This window comes from Protomyctophum bolini (genome assembly GCF_963924005.1).
Source record: "Protomyctophum bolini genome assembly, chromosome: 5".
NCBI classification, from domain to species: domain Eukaryota; kingdom Metazoa; phylum Chordata; class Actinopteri; order Myctophiformes; family Myctophidae; genus Protomyctophum; species Protomyctophum bolini.
This window is the reverse complement of record NC_137866.1, coordinates 41,833,416-41,855,274: the sequence shown is the minus strand read 5'-3', so window position 1 is coordinate 41,855,274 and position 21,859 is coordinate 41,833,416. Positions and strand designations below refer to the sequence as shown.

Here is a 21,859-nt window from a genome sequence, read left to right as displayed (position 1 = left end):
CTCCAAGAATAAGATCGTTGTGAAACACTGGCTATAGGCCATTTTTCAGAGCAGCCATTATTGACATGAAAGCACAAAAGTAGGCCAATTTTTGTTTTTTAATGTCGATTGTGGGCTTTGTTTTCCAAACTATTACACTTATAGACTTGCATTTAGCATTACAATGAATGTACTAGTCGTAAGACTGCCTGAAATATATCATATGTATTGTTATTATCTTAGGTTGCACATGAAAATATGTTTCATGTTACTGGTAGCAATATGTTGGTTCTGTCTCACATTCTGATCTAGTTCTGGGAGTGGGCGTGCCTGGAGCTGCTTGTCTGCCAGGGTGCCCACCTGGACACAATCATCTGCAATCAAGCCAGCTCTATTTAAGTAGAGTTTCATTCAAGGCAAAGTTGTTGCTTCACTCCCCCTGAGCAGAGAACAAGCATGGAACCACATCAGAGACCAGTAGGCAGAATCAACTTAGTGTGTAGTGCATCTCCAACAGAACTGAGGGACTTAAAACCATGCTAATGATCACGAGCTACCCAGATCCATGAACATCAACTGCATACTGCAGTTTGCTAACTGCAGCTCGATGTTCATGTTCATCTCAAACCCCCAAATAAAATGGCAAGAGCAGCTTACTGCTGCAAGTCATGCAATATGCTCCAACCTGTGTAAATGTGCTGAATATATCATATATCAGAAAGAGATGGATGCACATGCAAATGATGACGATCATCATATGAATGAGGTCCTTAGCATAATTTACAGTTCTGCCTCCTCTGTCCCCCAAATGTGATTTTTTTTTTAAACAAATCATGGTCCGCAAATCACTTGGAATCAATGGACCCTGTAGCACACTGCACACCTGTCCTGAACTTAATTACATTGTCAAAAAGGTGATGTAACCTGGATCCATTAAGGCAAGGCAAGACATGGCACGTTTATTTGTGTAGCGGTTTAGTTAAATTAAATGGTTAACTAACACTCTGTTAGTACTGTGTACAGTACAGTAATCTGGTGTTTTGGAAGTGGATGGATTTGCTGATGAGTGCAGAGATTAGAACATGGTGGTGGTGGTGGTGATGTCACTGGATGAGGTCTTTGAGAAAGAAAAGAATAATCACATTTATCAAAGGGTGAAAGAACAGAGCAGTCATCAAAGGATGGAGGGATCTATACTAGGCCCCCTTCCCTTTTCACCAAATAAAGCCCTATTCGCCGGAAATAGCCTATCTCTACAGCTTGTATATTTCCGCTGAATATTTGCCATAGAATAAAGGTCATTCCACACCAAGCACCATACCTTTTTTTTGGGGGGCTTTTTCTGCCTTTTTATTGATAGGTTGAAAGTAGACTGACAGGAAATGGGGATAGAGATGGGGGGGGGAAGACACGCACGTCGGGATCGAGAGTCGAACCCGCGACATAGCGCGCGCTACGAGCTTGTAGGTCTGCTATTTTTTTTTTTATCGAAGAACGACTGACATAGAAACATAGATTTTTCAGAAAACTGTCAGGATGTAGAAGACATTTTTAGAATGTGATCTCAGGTCTAAATGGGTTTTAAGTAATTAAAGACCAGGGAAAGAAACACTATAACGATATTATAGTCAATATTGCAGCGTCCTAAACTTTAGGACTTGGCTTACTTAGGAACTGGATACTTCTTAAGTGTTCAATAAATCAATATAAGTGAAAGCAATGACAGATGACACACAATCAAGTAAAAATATACAATATATTTGTTGTATAAACTTGTACACAATGTCTTTGACATTTAGTTTTACATATACTATACATAAAGTAGCTAGGGTCACTTTCACATCCTTCATGATTTTAAGAAAATGCCCTGCCCTCCCCTGCCCCGCCCCTTATGACCACCAAATTGTATGTACATCTTTACAAAACACATACTAGACAAAACAGCCCTTGGATGCACTTTAAGAGGCTGTGGCAAAATACAATTGCCTTATAAAAAATAAAAGTCCCTGAAAATATCTCTCTGAGGTAATCTCACATCAGTCCAACTTCTTTCATGCTCAGAGCTCACACATTAATAAAGACAAGACTGGCAGAAGAGAACCGAACCGGCTTAATTATGTCATGTTTTCCCTCAATATAATTATGCCACGGGAAGATTAGCTGCAGAATGAAGACTGTGAATTAACATTGACAATAACATAAAGGCCCATTCCTTTAGCCTCGGTTGGAAAACATGTACAGTTGAGCTGTTTCAAGCATGACAAAAGAAAAGACAATCCTTTGTACTGTATCCCCACACAGTAGAATCCACACTGTTTAAGGTGCTGTGCATGTTTGTTTTTTTTGGTAAATCGTGTGTGCTTGTTCATTAACAGGGGGCTCCCTTCTCTCCAGCGCTTTAATAAACAAGATTAAATGCCATGTGGGACACTCCCAATTTCACTTGTTTGTCATGCATTCTCTCCTGATTGGAGATTGACCTGAAAATGTAGAAAACAATACTCTGAGAGTGTACAACTCTAACTAAATGGACCCGGAAGTAATTTGTGGCTGAAGAGTTATCTGTAGTTTGTTTTGTGGTGTACTTTGTTCAGGATTTTACTGTGTAGTTACCGGAAGCAGACATACTGTAGATTCATTTGGTGTTAAGGTGCAGTAAAGGCCACAGGAACAGACGATATGAACAAAGTCTTTGACAGAACATTATAGTATGCAAAATGATGCCGTTGATATCAACAGAGAGTTGTTGGACAAATATATTTCACCACTGATTATTTCTGTGATGTCAAACCATTGAAAAGATTTTTAAGCGCAACCATAAGTGGCTAATGTTACTGTGTTTGCTATGTAAAGACATTAGTGAAGATATTCTGGGTAAAATGCATTCAATGGTCAAGTCCATTCTGCTGTGAGCGAGCTGCAATCGAGGAAGATTGTACGATAATTCAAGGTCAGCCTACTGTAGTAGCTTATTTGCCTCAGCTAGAGTACCATCAAAACATATGGGACTGGTCTTTCTTCAGACCAACAATGCAAATTAACTATAAACCTTGATTTATACTTAACAGATCCACAAGCTCACGATCGGTTCTGAACTTGTAGGTTGGCTATTTTTGGTGTGCGACACAACATGCAGCCAAGTATAAATCAGGCACAAGAGTTACAAAGAAATACACATCCACTTTTCAGCTGGTGGTGAACAACAAATAACAGTCAGTTAATGTCCTGTGATTAGTACTGAGCACCTCCAAGCATCTTACGATACGTACCATGTATGGGGGATTACAAAAGCAATCCTTGTGTCAATTCTTTAAGGCATCCGAGGACCTTATGTAGAGTATGTACTGCTATGCAAAATGGGTGCATGCACACCATGAAAAAGAAACAAAAAGGGTACACCTTTATTGATCCCACAGGGGACATTGTGTTTCAGTGAGCTGGTGGCTGCTTAGATGGTCATGATGACTGCACAAGGGGGGGCTGTTAGGGTTTATGTGTCTCGCTCAGGGATACTGCGACACGTAGACCGGGCGAACACCAGTCTACTCAACCAGGGACCTCTAGTCTGTACCCACTCAGCTTTGGCTGTGAAGAGATCAACCTAGAGGCTTTTGCTGACTGACTCACTGCCTGATGCTACGTTCACACTAGCAGCAAAGAAGCGACAGGCTACAAGCCATTTTCAATGGAAGCCATGATGCCAGACACCCCTTGCTGCGTGACAAACTAGTACAGAAACTACAAAACTGGATTATATATTTATATTATATCGATGAATCCCATTTTGGTTAAACTCCCCTCTATCCACACAATTTCTGCTTCAACTGGAAACATATTATTGCCATTGCCATCAGCCAGGTCCCTGTTCTTTATATTTTCAATTATTATATATTTTTTTATTTCTATCACACACGGATGCACGCTTGATGACATCAACGAGCATGTTGAGCAAATCCCTCAAGCGCATCTCGGCGACAGTGAAGCTGCCCACTTGGGGATCGAATTGTAGCTTTTGTTTGTGCTAGTATGAGAACAGCAGCAGTCAGCCAGCCAGCCAGGCATCTTGACAAGCTACGGAATGCAACATACATGTAGAGGGTCAAAGTCTGGTCTACCCTCATCATGTGGACTCCAATGTGTCCAACTGGAAGACATTGTGATTGGTCGGCGTGGTGAAGTAGAGCGTGTCATTGGTTGTCGTGGAGCGGTTGTCGCAGGGACTGTGCAGCGTCCTCTCAAAGTCCAGGAGCTGCCCCATGAAGTTGAAGTTTGGGGAGATGTTAGACTTCTTCCTCTTGACAAAGTCGTAGGCGTCGTTCAGAGACAGATCGAGCCTCTGCATCAGGTAGGCCACGGTGACCGTGACCGAGCGACTGATGCCCGCCAGACAGTGGACCAGGATGCCACATTGCTTGGACCGCGCCTCATCTGTGAGAGAAGAATACAGCCGCTGGTGAATATTCATAGGGCTTGGCAATATATCAACACTATTATATTTTCCTGGTTTTAATCACTTGAGCTTTAATTTATACACAGAAAATTATCATAAATCTTGACTTTCAATGGTGTGACGTCACATGCTCTTTCCACATAGGAGCTGTGTGATCTTTATAATATACTTCACGATATTGAGGTATATTGAGTCAGGACTGTCATCCAAATGTACACAAGGAAGTCACATCAACAAATAATCTGTAATTTCATTCAAGTTTCGTGTACACTGAGGATTTTACTATGTACACATTTTATTCAGTTCAATGTAGGCCTATCATGGAACATGGAATATATACTGTATACTGTACATATATTCATGTAAATGAATACTTATTCATCCATATCAATATGTATGCCCTTTCATAGCTTATATATTGTTCCTATAGTTTCTTTACTGTATTGAGAAGTTATAGTGTAAATATTGTCACCTGGTAAACTTCCTCATATGCACATATATGCCTATGGAGAATCATGGCAGCCTCCGGGTGCAGTACTTAGTTTAGACCAGTCATTAGTCCTACAACTAGTACAACCTATCTCAAACCAACCCTAACCTCCCACGGGGCAGCACACCTAAACCTAACCTTAACCCTCTCCCACCCCTCACCAACCTTAATCCGGTCGTTTTAACGCACCCCTCACCAACCTTAATCCGGTCGTTTTAACGCACCCCTCACCAACCTTAATCCGGTCGTGTTAACGCACCCCTCACCAACCTTAACCTGGTTGTTTTAACGCACCCCTCACCAACCTTACGTCTAACCAATGCCCCCAGCCTCCATGTCGCTCTGTTCTCCGTTCTTGTTGTTGATCGGGACCGTGGAATATTTTTCGACACTATGACAAGCGATGGCACTATTTTAACCCATTCTGACCGGGCACCCATTTTGGTGTTAGCATCATGTTATGCTTTAGCTATTGAAAAATAGCAGATCTACAAGCTCATAGCGCGCCACCGAGTGGCGCGCTACGAGCTTGTAGGTCTGCTATTTTTGAAAAATCGAAGAATGACTGACATTTTTAGAATCTGATCTCAGGCCAGAATGGGTTAATCAGACCAGTGTGTGTCCAGTGGAAACCTCGTATGAATCTGATCTCAGGTCAGAATGGGTTAAGGCGGATTTTTGTGAAATGGAGCTACGAATCACGACCGGGTGATTCTTCAAACGTTAGTGAAAAGCTCCCACAGTGAAGGATTTATTTTCACGATAAAAAAGTCTGGCTATAAAAGTGTTAGCTCATACACCACGCTAATCTCCTGGTTTCTGGTACTTAATTCTTGCTTTACTACCTACTCTTTATTATCTTTTATTTTTTACTCCTGGAAGTATACTTTTTCTGTACTGTGTTGCATAACTGCCAATCTATCTACACACACTCATTTCATCTTGATAAGAGCATACCTCACACATCCTCTTTTAAACATGTTTACAGATATCATCAAACTGAGTGTTACGCCCTGCCTCGCCACAATCAGGATGTGTGTGCGCACCATAACTCATGACCTGGCGATCAAACAGCCATGTTTCCTCCTTCTACCACTAAACCATGTGAGCACGGAACACCGCCAACCAAACCACCCACATCACACACAAAGAGAAACACCTGTGTTTTCAAGTGGAGGTGTGAGAAAATGGGTTACGTGTAGCAAAAGTACAATTCAGACTGTCTTTAACCATTCAGTGATTTATTGTGTATTTGTCCTTTGTGTGTCTCGAGAACCACTTCAAACTTAGTGTGCGTCGCTGGAGACCCAATTGAGTGTGGTGTCTCTGTCTGCTGGTGTGAAGTAGGTCAGATCAGTGGCACTCCAGAAATATCTATAAATCCACAAATCCCCATATATGGAGATTCCTGGTGTTATCAAGGAGATGTCATAGAATGGACTCCAAGTATTATGATAATGGTTGCTGCAGTAAGTGCTCTGAATTGCATAACAGGGGCATGGGTTCCTATATCACACTAGCAAACATACGCGTATAAAAAGGGTCTGTCTGTCTATCGTGCAAACTTATAGTAAATGTGTTGAAATGCTGTTGATGCAGATAACCAATGGGTGTGTGTTTGTTTAACTCGGTCAGCCAATGAGCTATACTCACCAATGAATGAGATTGCCTCTGGGAAGAACTGAGACAGATTCTGACTCCAGTGGTCCGAGATGGGGATCTGTTTGTACCTGAAGTGTCCGTCGTGTTCGAACATGTTGGGGAGGTTGGGCGTGACGTTCAGGATGTACTTGATGTTGTACTGGGACAGCACGTCCAGATTGGCCGAGTCTTTGGCACAGCCCAGGTACAGGTACGGAATGATCTGGACCGGGAAGGCCGGCTGGTTGCCGACGGGGACTGGGCTTTCCTCTGATTCTGTGGCACTGCTGGGATCGCGGTCCGACTCGCCGTCGGAACAGTCTGAGCTGATCCGGAGGTTTCCTAACCCCATGACGGACAGCGGCGGAGATGAACCGGGAAAGGAGCTGTCGTGCAGAGTCTCACAATGTTCCGGATATTCCAACTTGAACTTGAGAAATCCCCCTGGACAAGAGGCAACGTGCATATAGTTAGTTAACCACATGAACATTCTGCGAAAATAGTCGATCTACTGTACAAGCTCGTAATGTGACGTGTTGTGAGCTTGTAGATTTGTTATTTTCAGCAAAGAGATTTGGTGTAGAGGCAAATACTAGACCTATAGGCCCTGGGGGACCCTGGTCATCTAAATATTTAGGCCCAGGGTTTATGTACTAAACCCATTTCACAGAGGTAGATTTATCCACTACACGGGTTAATATGACCTATACACTCATCACATCATGGACTGAAGCTACTTAATAATACTAATAATAAACAGTATTAGGACGATGCCGCTTGCCGAAATGAGCAGATTCTTTTTGGTTTACGTTTCCCAAACAGACCATTTGTGAAATGCATGCCTGGTCCTGTTGGAGCAAAAACACTGCGCAGCCATTTTGGAATTTTAATTAAGAATCTCAGTGACAGTCCAGACAGACACCAGAAATGTTTTAGACATAATCTATTCTACTCTATATAATATGAATGAATCCCTCCAACATACCAATCTATAATAATGTAAAGTAATTACAATTAGATTTCCAAACTTCAAAAGTAGACAAAAGAATAAAGTAATTAAACTTCTTCCCATTATTAAATTATATGGGCTCGATTGTATATTGTAATAAGCATAAACCTCAATTCATTCCATCAATTTGATCCATAGTGTCTTTCCAAAAAGAACAGATCTACAAACTACTAGTAATAAGTTATAACACTGTCGCAAGCTTGTAGATCAGTTCAGTTTTTTCTTTTCTTTGAGGCGACCCTACTCTAGGCTATACGGATGGAGTAAACAACTCCTCATCATCACACGACTTTTTGATTACATTTTCTACTCCGAAAATAGAAGAACTACAATTAAAGCTCACAACGCGTTCTGGGGCTTAAAACAGGGTTTCTCAAAGTGGGATCCATCATCCATTCCCAGCCTTCCAGGGACCCTCAAGGTTCCTTGATGGGGTTCCAAATGGATCTGTAACTCTGATAATGCCTGGACAAATAGAACCAAATGGACCCGTTCTATACTTCTATTTGTACACTCTCACGGGGGTCCTTGAAATTAATTTTAAAAAGTTTGAGAACCACAGAAAATATTGTGTATTCTACCTTCCAGGTAATACGCTTTACAGCCGTCCTCCCACAGCTTGTGGAGCAGCAGCCCCAGAACCGAGCCCCCCGGGCCGGACGGGGGGCTGCTCCAGTCCGCGGTGCTCTCGTCGTACAGCAGCACCGTGGCGCCGCCGGCGCACTGCCCCACGAACCTCTCCTTGTCCTCGTGGTTGGAGATGCAGGTCCGCACGGGGATGTTGCCCTTCCTAAACCGGCGGAGCATCAGGCCCGGCACGGCCACGTTGATGGCCGTCTCGACGTGGGACGCCTCGTACAGCTCGTGCGGTCGGCAGTCCAGCACGAGCACGCCCGAACCCCCGGCCGAGCCTCCGAGTCCTCCTCCGCCGGACTCCAACTGGAGTTGCAGCCATTCCACGCTTTTGCAACACGGCTTCGGCGTCGTCGTCACGTTGTTCGACATGTTCTCGAACTCAGTAATGACATGTTATTTATAAGACCGTTTAGTTCTTCTTTTTTTTTTAGCGACTACATTGTTTTAAGTAACGAGGATACAATGTACGTATGTGCCACTGTTAAAACAAAACAGAAGAGAACCCAACTAACGAATGCCGCACACACTCTAACTAGCGTTCATATTATCAACGCGCAAAAAAAATATGTTGCGATCGGGTATTTCTTTTTACACATCGGTCGCGCTCCTTCAGTTTTTCTTCTCCGACAACGAAGAAAAGATTTCCTCCTCTTCATCTTTCCACTTCCATTAGATAATCACAATAATCATAATAATTCGCAGACAGACGTGCAGCGGACGTTTATTACACGTTAATTCGCGTATAAATGTCAAGTTAAAAATGTCTAAACAACAATTAGTTCAACTTCTCTCTCTTTCTCTCTCTACTCGCTTGTCTGTGTGCGCGCGCACTGCGTGCACGTTCTCGTTCATTCCGACGCATGAATGATTTTTCTTTTTTCTTTCTAGTTGACAGTAGAACGAGGGAGGGGTTTATATTCCTTGTGATTTAAAGACATAGACATAGTAGTAGTGCAGTGATTCTCAACGCTTTTCATTGCAATATTAAACCCCAGCTTTGATATGCATTACTGATTTTACAACGTAGCCTATATTGGGATCCCAGAGTACATTTAACTCTGAGGATTGATTGAAGTATATATTAACAGATTAGAGAATTACAGTAGGCCTACATTTCAAGCATTTAGAGAGACTACAAATATACACTTAGCCAAAAACAGGAAATCATCATAGAGGAGGTAAAAATGGGGGAAAAAACATACACTGTACTGTACAGTGAGGGGAAAAGGGGTGGGTATAGGGTGGGGGATTCAGCTTTTGCGGTATAGGTGCCCTTTGAGAGTGGTTTTGAAGGAGTCAAGGGATTTAAGGCATGTCTTAATAACTGTTGGTATATAGCGTTGGTATATTGGTATTTTTTTGTGGCATAGGAGTGAAATGAATTAAGTCCCTTGTTTGTGCCATATCTGTTGCACATGGTTTGTTGAACTCCCTCTGGTGTTGTGGGTGTAGACTTGCTGACATTAAGGAAGGTACATGGGTATCTTGGTGGTGTATATCGAATCTTGTGGAAAGATGCTGTACTCTGTTGTCCAGCCTGTCAAAGTGGGCAGGCCGGCAGGGGTGAGGTGGGTTTGGGGAGTGAGGCCAAACTAGTAGCCTGGCCAGTTTGTTTTGGGAGGTCTGGAGCCTTGTTTTAAGGGCCTTTGAGGTGCTGTGGTACCAAGAGGTGCATGGATAGTCGTAGAAACCTTGTACGAGGGCTCCTGTTAGGGTCTTCAAGGTGTTTTTGTTGACCAGTGAGGATAGGAATCTTGTTCTTTGGTTGAACTGAACTGAACTGAACTGTATTTCAGTCATACTCTGAACTCTGAGAATCCACGTGCCTGCTTCATCCATGCCTATTGCCTACCTTAGTACCTTTGCCTTTAATTTATGATGGAGCATAAACCCACGGGGTATGTTCTTCAGAAATATGTGTATTGTGTACCACAGTATGTACATGGTATACTGTACAATGAGTATCGTATCATGTAATGTAAGCCTAGGCCTACCGTTTGTATTGTGTACCATGTGCAAGTATTTTCTCATTACTTGACTGTGTTTCCCAACTCTTGTTTTAGAAAACAAATTTCTAAGTTATTACACAACCCCTGAAGATTTACCATGATCCCTAGTGATGGGTATAATGAATGTGAGTGAGGAGAGAGAGAGACAGATAGAGAGAGAGAGAGATGAGTGCAGTGGGAACGCAGCCATGTGGCTCATATATCTGTGCACGTGAGTGGGAGACACAGATGTGCAGTGCAGCAGGATTAGCACAGCGATGAGCTAAACCAGCATGTGCACACACACACACACACACACACACACACACACACACACACACACACACTCACACTCACACTCACACTCACACACACACACAAAAGTGGAACGTTTTCAGGCGGTGACTCCCACAAAATGATCATGAAATGCCAGAAATGGGGACCCCCCACCCTGACAAGCACTTGTGTAGGAGTAGAGGCATTTTGTTTTATTTGACTCGGTTCCACACATGAATATTATGAAAATAGCCAATTTGCAAGGCGTTGTGAACTTGTGCATCAGCTATTTTCAAAACAGAATAGAATGATGGATGTGGAGAATATTGTAAGAAATTAGGTCAGACACAATGATAAAATGTTTTCCAACTAAGTCAATTTGAGATGAAATGCATAACAACAATACATTTCTGAAGTGGGAGCTATCCCCAAAAATATGTGTGTGACTGTGTGTGTGTGTGTGTGTGTGTGTGTGTGTGTGTGTGTGTGTGTGTGTGTGTGTGTGTGTGTGTGCGTGTGCGTGTGCGTGTGTGTGTGTGTCTGTGTGTGTAAATGTGTTCTAACATATGGAAATGAAAAATGTGAATCGGAGACACACAACTGAAATATATCAAATGCGGTGCGCGTGATTTAAAATGTGATAGTGATAGTAATAGCATGATGCTGAAAGAGAAAATGTCCCTGTTGAACCATCAAAGCCTGTAATCCTCACAGGCATGGTCACCTGACTGACTGTTCCATTTATACAGCATGGCTTCAATTACATAACACTCTGAACGTGAGCGCATGGTAATTCTCTCACAGGAAACTGCTATGATTTACAGAATCCCTGCACTTTAAAGTCCACTGCAGTGTTAATTTTACTCAGACTTACACATGGATATACAGTACTGTAGGTTACATTAAGGCTGAGGAACACGCACGAACAAAATCATGCACGCCGCACGCACACACCTCCCACCCCACCCCCCCACCCCCCGCACGCACGCGCGCAAACACACACACACACACACACACACACACACACACACACACACACACACACACACACACACACACACACACACACATGGCAGGGGATGTTACGGCCCTGTGTGGCCTCATATGGTGTGTTAACCCTCTTGATTGATTCCTGTGATTTCTGTGCCCTACATGGTGATTGGAGGGTGGAGTCGAGTGGAGATTGGAGGAGTGGCCAGTCATTATAAAAACCTGTGATGAACACCACTTCAGGTCATTTGCCATCTGTCACCTCCATGTGCTGAACCCTGTGTTTGTAGCTAGCATTTCAACCTTGTGAATGTGTTCCAAGTCTGTAGGCTGTGTGCCAAACCTTATGCTGCTGAGTGCTTGATAAGGTAACTTTAATACTGAGTGTTTAAAGTAAGGAGCATAGACTTGTAATTTTAGTTTGGTGTAGTTTTAGGATAACCTTTTCCTTTTCAGGTAGGGCGGGGTTTTGTTTGTTGTGTTGGCTTTGGCCACCCCGAGGGTTTATGCTCTCCCTACTCTAAATATGCTGTAAAGATCCATTATTTCCAATAAATGTTATTGTAATATTATTTTGCTACTCTGGTTTGGTTCCTTGCTAGCTACTGTATATGTGTTACTCCTTAGGCCTCTTGCTTTAGTTAACAAACAAAATAAATAATGAATATGAAAGCAAAAACAAGATAAATATAAAAGTAAGTTGAAAAGGAAAGAAATAGAGAGAGATATGGAGGATGTATCTATACAGTATGTATGCAAAGGATTCTAATTTATAATATGAATGAGGATATTTATCTCTATATGCACCTAGTGTGTGTGTGTGTGTGTGTGTGTGTGTGTGTGTGTGTGTGTGTGTGTGTGTGTGTGTGTGTGTGTGTGTGTGTGTGTGTGTGTGTGTGTGTGTGTGTGTGTGTGTGTGCTAGCTCGCGCTCGTGCCCGAGTGTGTCTGTGTGTTTTCAAATTGCAGCCACCAAATTGGTGCCCTTTGAGAGCGGTTTTGAAGGAGGCAGGGGATTCCCATGTCTTAATGACTGTTGGTAGGGCGTTCCACATTTTGGTGGCATAGGAGTGAAAATTATTTAGTCCCTTGTTTGTGCCGAATCTGGGTTGTACATGGTTAGTTGCACTCCCTCTGGTGTTGTGGGTGTGGACTTCGTTAAGTATCTAGACAGGTACATGGGTAATTTGGTGGTGTATCGAATCTTGTGGACCAGACCCATTGCAAGATGCTGTACTCTGTCGTCGACCCTAAGCCATTCCAGCCTGTCAAAGTGCGGGCAGGGGTGAGGTGGGTTTGGGGGGTTAGGCCAAGTAGTAGCTCCTGTTAAGGTCTTCAAGGTGTCTTTGTTGGAACAGTGAGGAGATCCTGTAAAGGGATCTTGTTCTTTGGTTGACATTTTTGATTACGTTGGTGGCCATTTTATCACTGGAAAGATTGCCCTCCAGGATGGAACCTAGGTAGGTAATTGCATCTTTATGTGTGATAACATTGTCACCCACTCTAACCAATAAGCCATTTGACTTGCTGAGATTACTATTAGATCCAAAGAGAATGCCTTCAGTTTTTCCCAGGTGTAAAGATAGTTTATCAGCGAGCCAGGTGCAGATTCTACTGAGTTCAGAGCTGAGGGCCTTTTCAACCTGCTGTGTGTGTGTGTGGTGTAGGCTACACAGGATACAGAAGGGAGGAAGGACTCCGCTCTTCATTGATGTTTCCACAGTGTGGCGTCGGGAAGTCGTTTGGTGTTCATGAGCTCGTGTTCATGAGAAGCTAATCTGTGAGACAAGAGAATATGGCTATAATTAGAACAAACCTATAGATATGCCCTCATATTGCATATATCCCGAAATTAGTGAGAAGTTATATGCTACACTAACAGCCAGTAGTCCAGCCTCATAACCTCTATACTATACCATCCATGTAATCTATTCCTGTCTTCTATCAATACCATCTAGTGGCTGGTGATGGGAGCTGCTAAACTTAACTATGAGTCATCCAAATGGGGTGTGTATAAATGTAGGCAAGACTTCCTTATCTATACATTCTAACAGCAAATGAACATTTGTGGTCTGGTAAGCCAGTTTTTCCAAGTTGCAATGTGACATAACTTTCCCCTAAAAATTGTAGGCCACACACACACATGTGTTTGATTGTTTTTGAGGGGCACCCAATGGCTTTCAGACATCAGTAGAAGCATAGAGGGGAGTGATGACATGTCACTGCAGCCACCAAAAGGAGCCCTAGTATGCCCCCCTGTGGTCTAAAATGTATTCAATGAAAAGGACCACATCATGTGCAACATATCTGACCCAGAAGAGACACAGTTTCTGCCCCGAAGGGAGGGACTTTCCTGCTAGAAAAAAACTGCATAATTTCCATGCTGGTCTATGATGGTTTAGCTGGTCGACCAGCATGGTGAAGCTGGTTCATACTGGTAGTCCAGCATAATTAGCTGGTGGACCAGCTTCACCATGCTGGACTACCAGCATGAACCAGCTTCACCAGCAAACTCCTTCCAGCCCCTCCCTTCGTGGGGCAAACCCTCTGAACCGTGCCAAATTAAGCTCAAGCCTTTCCAAAACATATTGTCATATTGGCCAACTCTCTGCTGAGTTATTCAATTATAATTCTAAATCAGATTAGGGCTTTAAAGTATTTTTTTACAACGTCCAATCAATTACGTGTAATCAGCGTATTCATGGTTGCTTCTGGACATTTGGGTGTCCTATTTGCAATGCCTTTTTTGGTGCCCCTGGCAAGATATACAAAAGATAACAAAGATGTCAGACGAACAAAGATGACCAATGTTTCGGCTATCCAGCTTTCATCAGTGATGAAAGCCGGATAGAAACGCATGTCCTCTTCGTCATGTTGAGGCATATGGAACAATACAAAAATGCTATATTTATTCTCCACTGCAGTGAAATGAAGTCCTCCTTTGACAATCCTTGAACTTTGCTGTGTCTCAAATCTCTCTTGCAGTCGCAGAGACATCAAAGCAGGGTCTACAACACTGTTGAAAATGATACTTTAAGCCCTTTGAGGGCATAGAGCTCCTGAGCCTTTTCTCCTTAAGCTCTGTCTCTATGTTCAGTACTTCACAGAGCTCCTTGGCATTAGCATTTGACACAACCTCAGCAAAACCAGAGTGTGGAGATTCTGGTTTCAGCACTCTCAATGAGCCTGACTGGAAATGGCCAGAGAGGGGTAGCCTATAGTTGGGGAGAGTTTTGTTAGTTTGGAGATTTTGTTTAGTATTTATTTCTTAAGTTGATTAGACATTTGTTTTGACCTGTATTATAGTATTATATAGTATTGTAGATGTTAAAAGGTGTACATTATGTCTGTTAGAGTTAGTGAGGGTGATGGTAGTCGGTAGGTGGTAGCACGGGACTGTTAATTAGTGTGGTTGCCCTAAAATAAAAACATACATACAAAAAACATACATATTTACATTTACAGGAATGGTTTGATATCAAAGTCTTCTTTTAGATGTATGGGGTCAAACTAGGCATGAGCTATGCCTGTTCAATGTTTAAATTTTTTTCTTTTTAGTTGCTATAGCGCCCCCCTTTGGCCAATTGGAGTAAGACTGTCTCAGTGCTATTTGGCATGATCCTGTAGTGTACAATACTGTAAAGCTTCAGAAACAATGTGACTCTTCATGCATGTATTAGGGGCACAAGAAGAATTTTCATAAAACTGCAATATGGCCCATAAAATCTTAATTTCTTCCCTTAAAAAAAGTTACTCCTATTATTTTGTCTGTCCAAACTTGGTCAAAACTCCAAAGTTCAAGTGTAAAAAATGTCATGCATTTTGATCAAAGATCCCGGGAGGAGATAGATTTGAACTGTTTTTCATATAATTCAAAATGGTGGGTCAAAAGTCAGAACATGAACGTTGTTCGGATTGAGGAGACGCATATGTGTATCAAAGTTGTATTGCTGACGGTCAAGGTCAAACTGTTCATGAGCTATACCTGTTCAAAGTTAGAATTTTCAAATGAGTGCTATAGCGCCACCCAATGGTCATGGGCTTCGCATCCTTACCATTTGGCTCTACCTTATTGCCAAAAAATCAGACCCGTCTGAACTTAGTGGTGCTGTACTGTACTCGTGCTGTAGTACTGTACTGTACTGTGCAAGCCCTCCTCCCTGGCCTGTGTGTGTGTGTGTGTGTGTGTGTGTGTGTGTGTGTGTGTGTGTGTGTGCGCGTGTGTGTGTGCGCGTGTGCGTGTGCGTGCGTGTTGAATAGTGGATTTGCGATGCACTGTGTGATTGTGTTAGGCTGCGCAACAGTGACACTTGGTGGTGAACAAATGCTATTTCCGTCCTTGGACAGACAGACACAGAGAGACACAGGGGCACACATAGCTGTCTATAGGAGTGGCTAGCACCACTCAAAAACAGATACAAGAACAATACAATAAGGGACCAAGAAGTCCCTTCGGGCTTGGTCCCTTAATTACATTGCATGTGTTGCGTAAGGAACAAACAATGCTGTTGAGCTGTAGTACTAGTCATGCCTGGACAGTGGACACCTCACTTCTTCCCTTTCATGTTTGCTCCGTTGTCATAGGCCTGTCCTCTCCCATTTTCAATGGGAATGTTGAGTGACTTTAGTTTGTCAAGAATGACATTGGATAGGTGTAAGACATTTCTTGAGGCAAGAGAGTGAGTGATTGCCGTCAAGCATGTGAGGTAATCTCTCCTCCTTTTTTCTGCCTCTAGTAATGTCTATTGTCTGTTGGTCTATTGTCATGTTCTTTTTAGCCGTGTGTCCAGTTCCCTCCAACTGAAATTTGTATGTTCTCATGGGCTACATTCATGAATGAGGATACAAGTTATTTATGTTCACTTGGGCCTTCTGCAGTATAGCTTTATAGTCTTTCTTCTCTGCGTACGTACACAATGAAGTTAGCTTTATAGTCTTCTCTACGTACACAAGCCAAGTTCCTGTTCTCACGATTTGAAAGGGTTTCCGTGTAAGAGGCTGCTATGCTCGTTTTCCCTTGGAAATTTGAAATTGGATGCGACTTTAAACAGACCTTTGCATAAAAGTTCTACGCAAATATAAGATGGCCGAAGAGCACTTTGATTACTGAAAGGGTCTCTATAGACTGAACCATGAATGGGTCTGAAAGTAGCCCATGTGCTGATGTGGCTTTATCTTCAGCACTCCTGTATGCTGGGTGTTGGTCAGGGCTGCATGGGTAATGTTTGCCATAAAGTACCTTCACAACTGCTGGTTGTTCTGTTGATCTTGTATACCTGTAAGGATGATTAACATATACTTCTGCCATTTATGTGCAATAAAGGGAATAACAAAAACAGCATGGCTATTATTGCACTGGACCCCATGTTTTAGTATAATTGTGTTTACAAGGCTGGGGCAATTATTTACCATGTTAATAAAATCAATGGCTGTGTTAATTTATTCTTTATGGTTGAGTCAAACCATTTAAAGATGGAGTGCCGTTTCTTCCCACCCTAAAACATGATCAGGTATTAAGGAGGACGATTTATTTAAAAAAAGTGTACAGTATTTGTTAAAATGACATAAAGACAACGCCAAGTTCATTAACACAATCAGCGCCGTGATCAGCGCCGTGCAGATATGGCAGCTTTTACTCAGTTGGATTAGCTATGATGTTTCCACTCGTCCTAGTCACGAGGCGACAGGCGTGACGGACTACACTGCCATATACGGTGGCTTGACGTGTCACGAGGCATGAGAGACTGACGGCTATATATGGTGGCTTGACGTGTCACGAGGCGTGAGGGACTGACGGCCATATATGGTGGCGTGACTGACGGAACGACAGACTGACAGCTTTTGCAGTTTTTCATAGTAGGCTAATCTGCGACCTATGGTCGCAACAAGAATCTAAACACTCCAACGCTACAGAATGTATGAAAGAGTGCATTATTTTGACTGGTATGAGCACCAGGACACAAGTGCAATTGCAAAATATACTGAATTGAAAACCCATTCTACCTCTTTATATAAAGACAATTTGATTCTTATTTTATATGCAGACACTTCAGTGAAATTGTATCAGTAAAAAATAAATCATAATCTACTGGCACAATAAAATGTTTTTCTTAGCCCGTAGCATTTGCCCTAGCCTCGATGACCTTGCAGGCTTTATGTAAAGGCTAGAATGTAATTTAGCAGACAGATCCTATAGTGCATATAGTTTCAATGTACAATTAGATTATATATTTTTAATATTAAAGGCCTACTGTTAGGTCTGGTTTACATATGATCCTAGATTACTATTTCTATGCATTTGTATTATTTTGTGTCGTCCTTGCCTGTAAGTCGCTCTGAATTAAGAGTGCTAAAATGCCTAATTAAATTGTCTTGAATTTTGTTTATTAGCTAAAGACTTTAGCTAACCCTTCCCCTCCAACCAGATTCCTTATTTTTGCTTTAGTTTTTACCCCTTTTTGTCTCCCCAATGTAGTTGTTATGCCAGTTGATTCCTCCCAAACATACATTTCTGTTTTCACTTCTGTTGTTGTATTCTACTGGCTCACCCACCAGTGTGGAGCCCCCACCAGGGGGATGTAGACTCTGCAGGACAAGCCTTTGTCCTACTCATCTCACCCAACACTCCCCACTGACAGGTGCCACCCCATCCCGTAGGACAGTGTTAGGCAACAGGTAGCCTCTGTCCCAGGCTTACTCATGGGCAACAGGTGGCCCACCCATGCATGGGCCACAATTGGCCCGCCAGCAATGACATCTGGCCCAGCAAATTACTTTGTAAATAATTTACAATATCTGATAGTCCCACGTATAGGCTAATGATTCTCAAAGTGAGGTCCAGGGACCCCAAAGGCTCCTTGATGGGCTGGGGGGTCCCCAGTTAAATTGTAGTTTGGCACGAAATTGACCCTTAAAAGGTCAAACTCAGATTGTACAATTGAACCAAACATACAGGTCCACTTGGTTCCATTTGTACGCATACAAAACTGGAGATCTACTACGATAATGTCAAAATAGAGAATCAACCCCCGTCTTAATGTTTTTATCTATCTTGGGAGTGCTTCACATGCATGCGTTTCATAATCATAAAGCTCGTCTTCATATCTAAGAAGCTCATCAATGAAAGTACTAGTTCATCTCTGTTCAAAAGGGAGTAGTCTGTCTCCAGCCTCCAGGTGTTCCTTTTTTCTTTTACACTTTTTAATTAACTCAATGTCCTCATTCAAGGATGTGGCCTTCACAAAATGATTGCCCCAAGACTTTATATCTGCACCTGTGATATTTGATTACACACACACAGTTCTATCTGTATATGTCATCTCCGCCTCCTCACACTCCCTGGAATGCTGCTGCTCTCTGGCTCTTTAAATCTATATGCCTGGTTAAATAAAGATTAAGTAAAAAATAATTACTTGCTCCTCATCCTGCTCTGGGTGGTCTAGAATCATTGGTGTGCTCAATATGTTAATCTTTTCAGGACCCCAATGGAAACTTTCATAGTGCTTTCTTGGGTTCAATCATTTTATTTGTATTAAACTGTAGTCTTTTTTGCCTTTTTTGCAAACTGTTCAATCAAAACGGTGAAAACGCCATGTCAAAAAAGTAAAAAATAAATAAATCTTCACTTGTAGTAATACGATTAATTTCATTTTGTTATCTTATCAATTGATCTTATTGTCCCTAGAGTAAATAAATGCGTGTAGCTTATATACAAATTTTCTTTCTGAAAGCAATGGAAAGACACCTCTTTCCACCTCTTCTTTTGTTTTCGGATCCCTGCCTGGTAAAGGTAGTTTGTTTGTGCCCACTTTGACAGATGGCTATACTCGTTTAAGTACACATGTGTTAATACCTATACATAATAGGGTGCAGTGTTATCATATCCAGCAAGCAATCAAACACTCAACCTCAGGCCCGCGGGCCACATCAGGCCCGCGGGACCATTATGACTGGCCCACCAATGAAAATCTAAAAAAAAGAAGAAAAAAAAATCTGGAAAATGAAATAAAAATAAATAAATCTGAATGAAGTTATCTTTAATTACATTATTATAAGTAATACTATTAGAGTTGTACTATTACTCGAACGAAAATAAAAGCTTGGGGGGGGGGGGGGGGGGAGATGCAATGCAAATGAAAGACATATACTGTGTATCCCTATTCCCTGACATAATTTTATAGCTAAACGGACAGAATTCTATTTTATTTGAATGATGAAACCCAGCTGCCATTAATAGTTGGAAATGGAAATGGAAATTGCGGAAATGGAAATTGCGGAAATTGTAATTGCGGAAATTGCGGAAATTGTAATTGCGGAAATTGCGGAAATTGTGGAAATGTGGAAATGGAAATTGCGGAAATTGCTGAAATTTCGGAAATGGTAATTGCGGAAATGGTGGAAATGGAAATTGCGGAAATTGCTCTTCACTTATAGCTATCTATTTTCAGGTAGATTGTTTTATTTTACTCAGTCAGCCATATCACTACTCATTTTTTTTCATGAAAAAGGTCATAGCTGGGTAATCTATTTTCAGGCAAATTGTGTTTATTGTATTTTATTTTACTCAGCCATAACAATTTATTTTCTGTTAACCAACTTGCTGGCTGGCAGGCAGGCAGACAGCTACTCATAGACAGGCAGACAGACAGACAGCTACTCATGGAGAATTGGACAGGCAGGCAGTCAGACAGCTACTCATAGACAGGCAGACAGACAGCTACTCATGGAGAATTGGACAGGCAGGCAGACAGCTACTCATGGACAATTGGACAGGCAGGAAGGCAGACAGCTACTCATAGACAGACAGACAGCTACTCATGGACAATTGGACAGGCAGGAAGGCAGACAGCTACTCATAGACAGACAGACAGCTACTCATAGACAATTGGGCAGGCAGGCAGACAGCTACTCATAGACAGACAGACAGCTACTCATGGACAATTGGACAGGCAGGAAGGCAGACAGCTACTCATAGACAGGCAGACAGACAGCTACTCATAGACAGGCAGACAGTAAGACAGCTACTCATTGACAGACAGACAAATAACTACTCATGGACAGACAGGCAGGCAGGCAGGCAAAGAGCTACTCATGTTATATTATGTTATTATAACAGCTACTCATGTTATGTGCAATAATTTGTGCAGTTATGGAAACAGCTTTGTGTTTATGCAAGAAAATGTAACACATTTATTTATTTACATAGTGTGCATGCACATTGTACTTTGATACATTTTGCGACAATAAAGCAATTGAAAGAGAGAAGTTATCAAGTATCATTAATGTCGTAATTTTATCTACTGGCCCCTGGCCCCTTGCCATTTTTGTAATGTGGCCCACAGGTAAATCTATTTGAGTATCCCTGGCCTACAGTAGCCACTAGATGGAGCCAGTCATGCCAGATCAGGGTTCTTGTGATGGTCTTATTTAAGGCAGTCTCTGTGGCCCAAGAAACAGAAATAGAACAGATAAACACATTTAGCCAAACTGATGCAGGGATAGAAGGCCAGAGGTCACCAGATGTCTTTGATCTGAACATGAGTCACCATTTTTGATGACACCAGGGTTATTCCTTCCCTACAAAAAAGGGGGCTTGAAATAAAAACACTGCTTACATCATGAAATCTGTGATGGGTTAAGGTCGGAAACCTGAATAATAATAAAAAAAAGCTAAATATAATGTACAATGACTTAAGTTCTGACTTGAAGGTTGCTGGGTTCAAGTGGTCTTGCCCAGCAGGATGTAGATAATGGATGTTTACCTTCAAAACAAAAACAGGACTGTCTTCTCCCTGTGAAGCATGTGACCAGTAGGGCCTTGTTGGCTGGCGTGTTGTACCAGTGAGCTTGCCAGTTAGCCTGGCGCGGCCAGACTCATAGCGAGGGTTCACTGATGTTTCCACGAAGAATCCCCGCTATGAGGCTGGCCAAGCTAGGCTACTTGCCAGTGGCTGTGCAGTGGCATCAGCCCATGGTAGGAGTTCCCCCCCCCCGGTAGACTGAGTGTCTGACTGTGTCTCCTTCGAGGTTCCACCACTTTGCCACTGCAACAGCAAACATTAACACCCCGCTACCAAGTATTGCACATGTGTGGGGATTTCACAGCGGGGCCTGTTGTTCACAGGACGGCAAGCTGTATATACGCAGGTGGTTTCAATATGACCCTCAATTTCTCTGTTCAATTTTAAAACTAGCAGATCAGTAGTTAGTTTGAAATTAGATTACGGTTTCAATGTTTGGGCTTGGGGGGGCATTTGGAAAGGAGAAGAAAAGAAAGGGGGCAATTTTTTTTACACACACAATGTGAAAACATACACACGTTTCACAATAGGTAGGCTTGCAGCCAGAGTCCGTGGCATGGAAAAGGTTTGGGTACACCTGCACAAGCAGACACAGACCAGCA

General features: G+C 42.3%; 1 protein-coding gene across 1 annotated transcript; it reads right to left on the bottom strand.

The window, feature by feature from the left end:
- Positions 1-1,520: 1,520 nt before the first annotated feature.
- Positions 1,521-9,050, bottom strand: LOC308315651 (dual specificity protein phosphatase 7-like). Its single transcript, XM_080763745.1, has 3 exons — positions 8,151-9,050; positions 6,573-7,004; positions 1,521-4,407 (listed from the first exon to the last, which is right to left on the bottom strand). The coding sequence occupies exons 1-3, from the start codon at positions 8,572-8,574 to the stop codon at positions 4,100-4,102; spliced, it is 1,164 nt and encodes a 387-aa protein (XP_080619871.1). The 5' UTR covers positions 8,575-9,050; the 3' UTR covers positions 1,521-4,099.
- Positions 9,051-21,859: the final 12,809 nt, after the last annotated feature.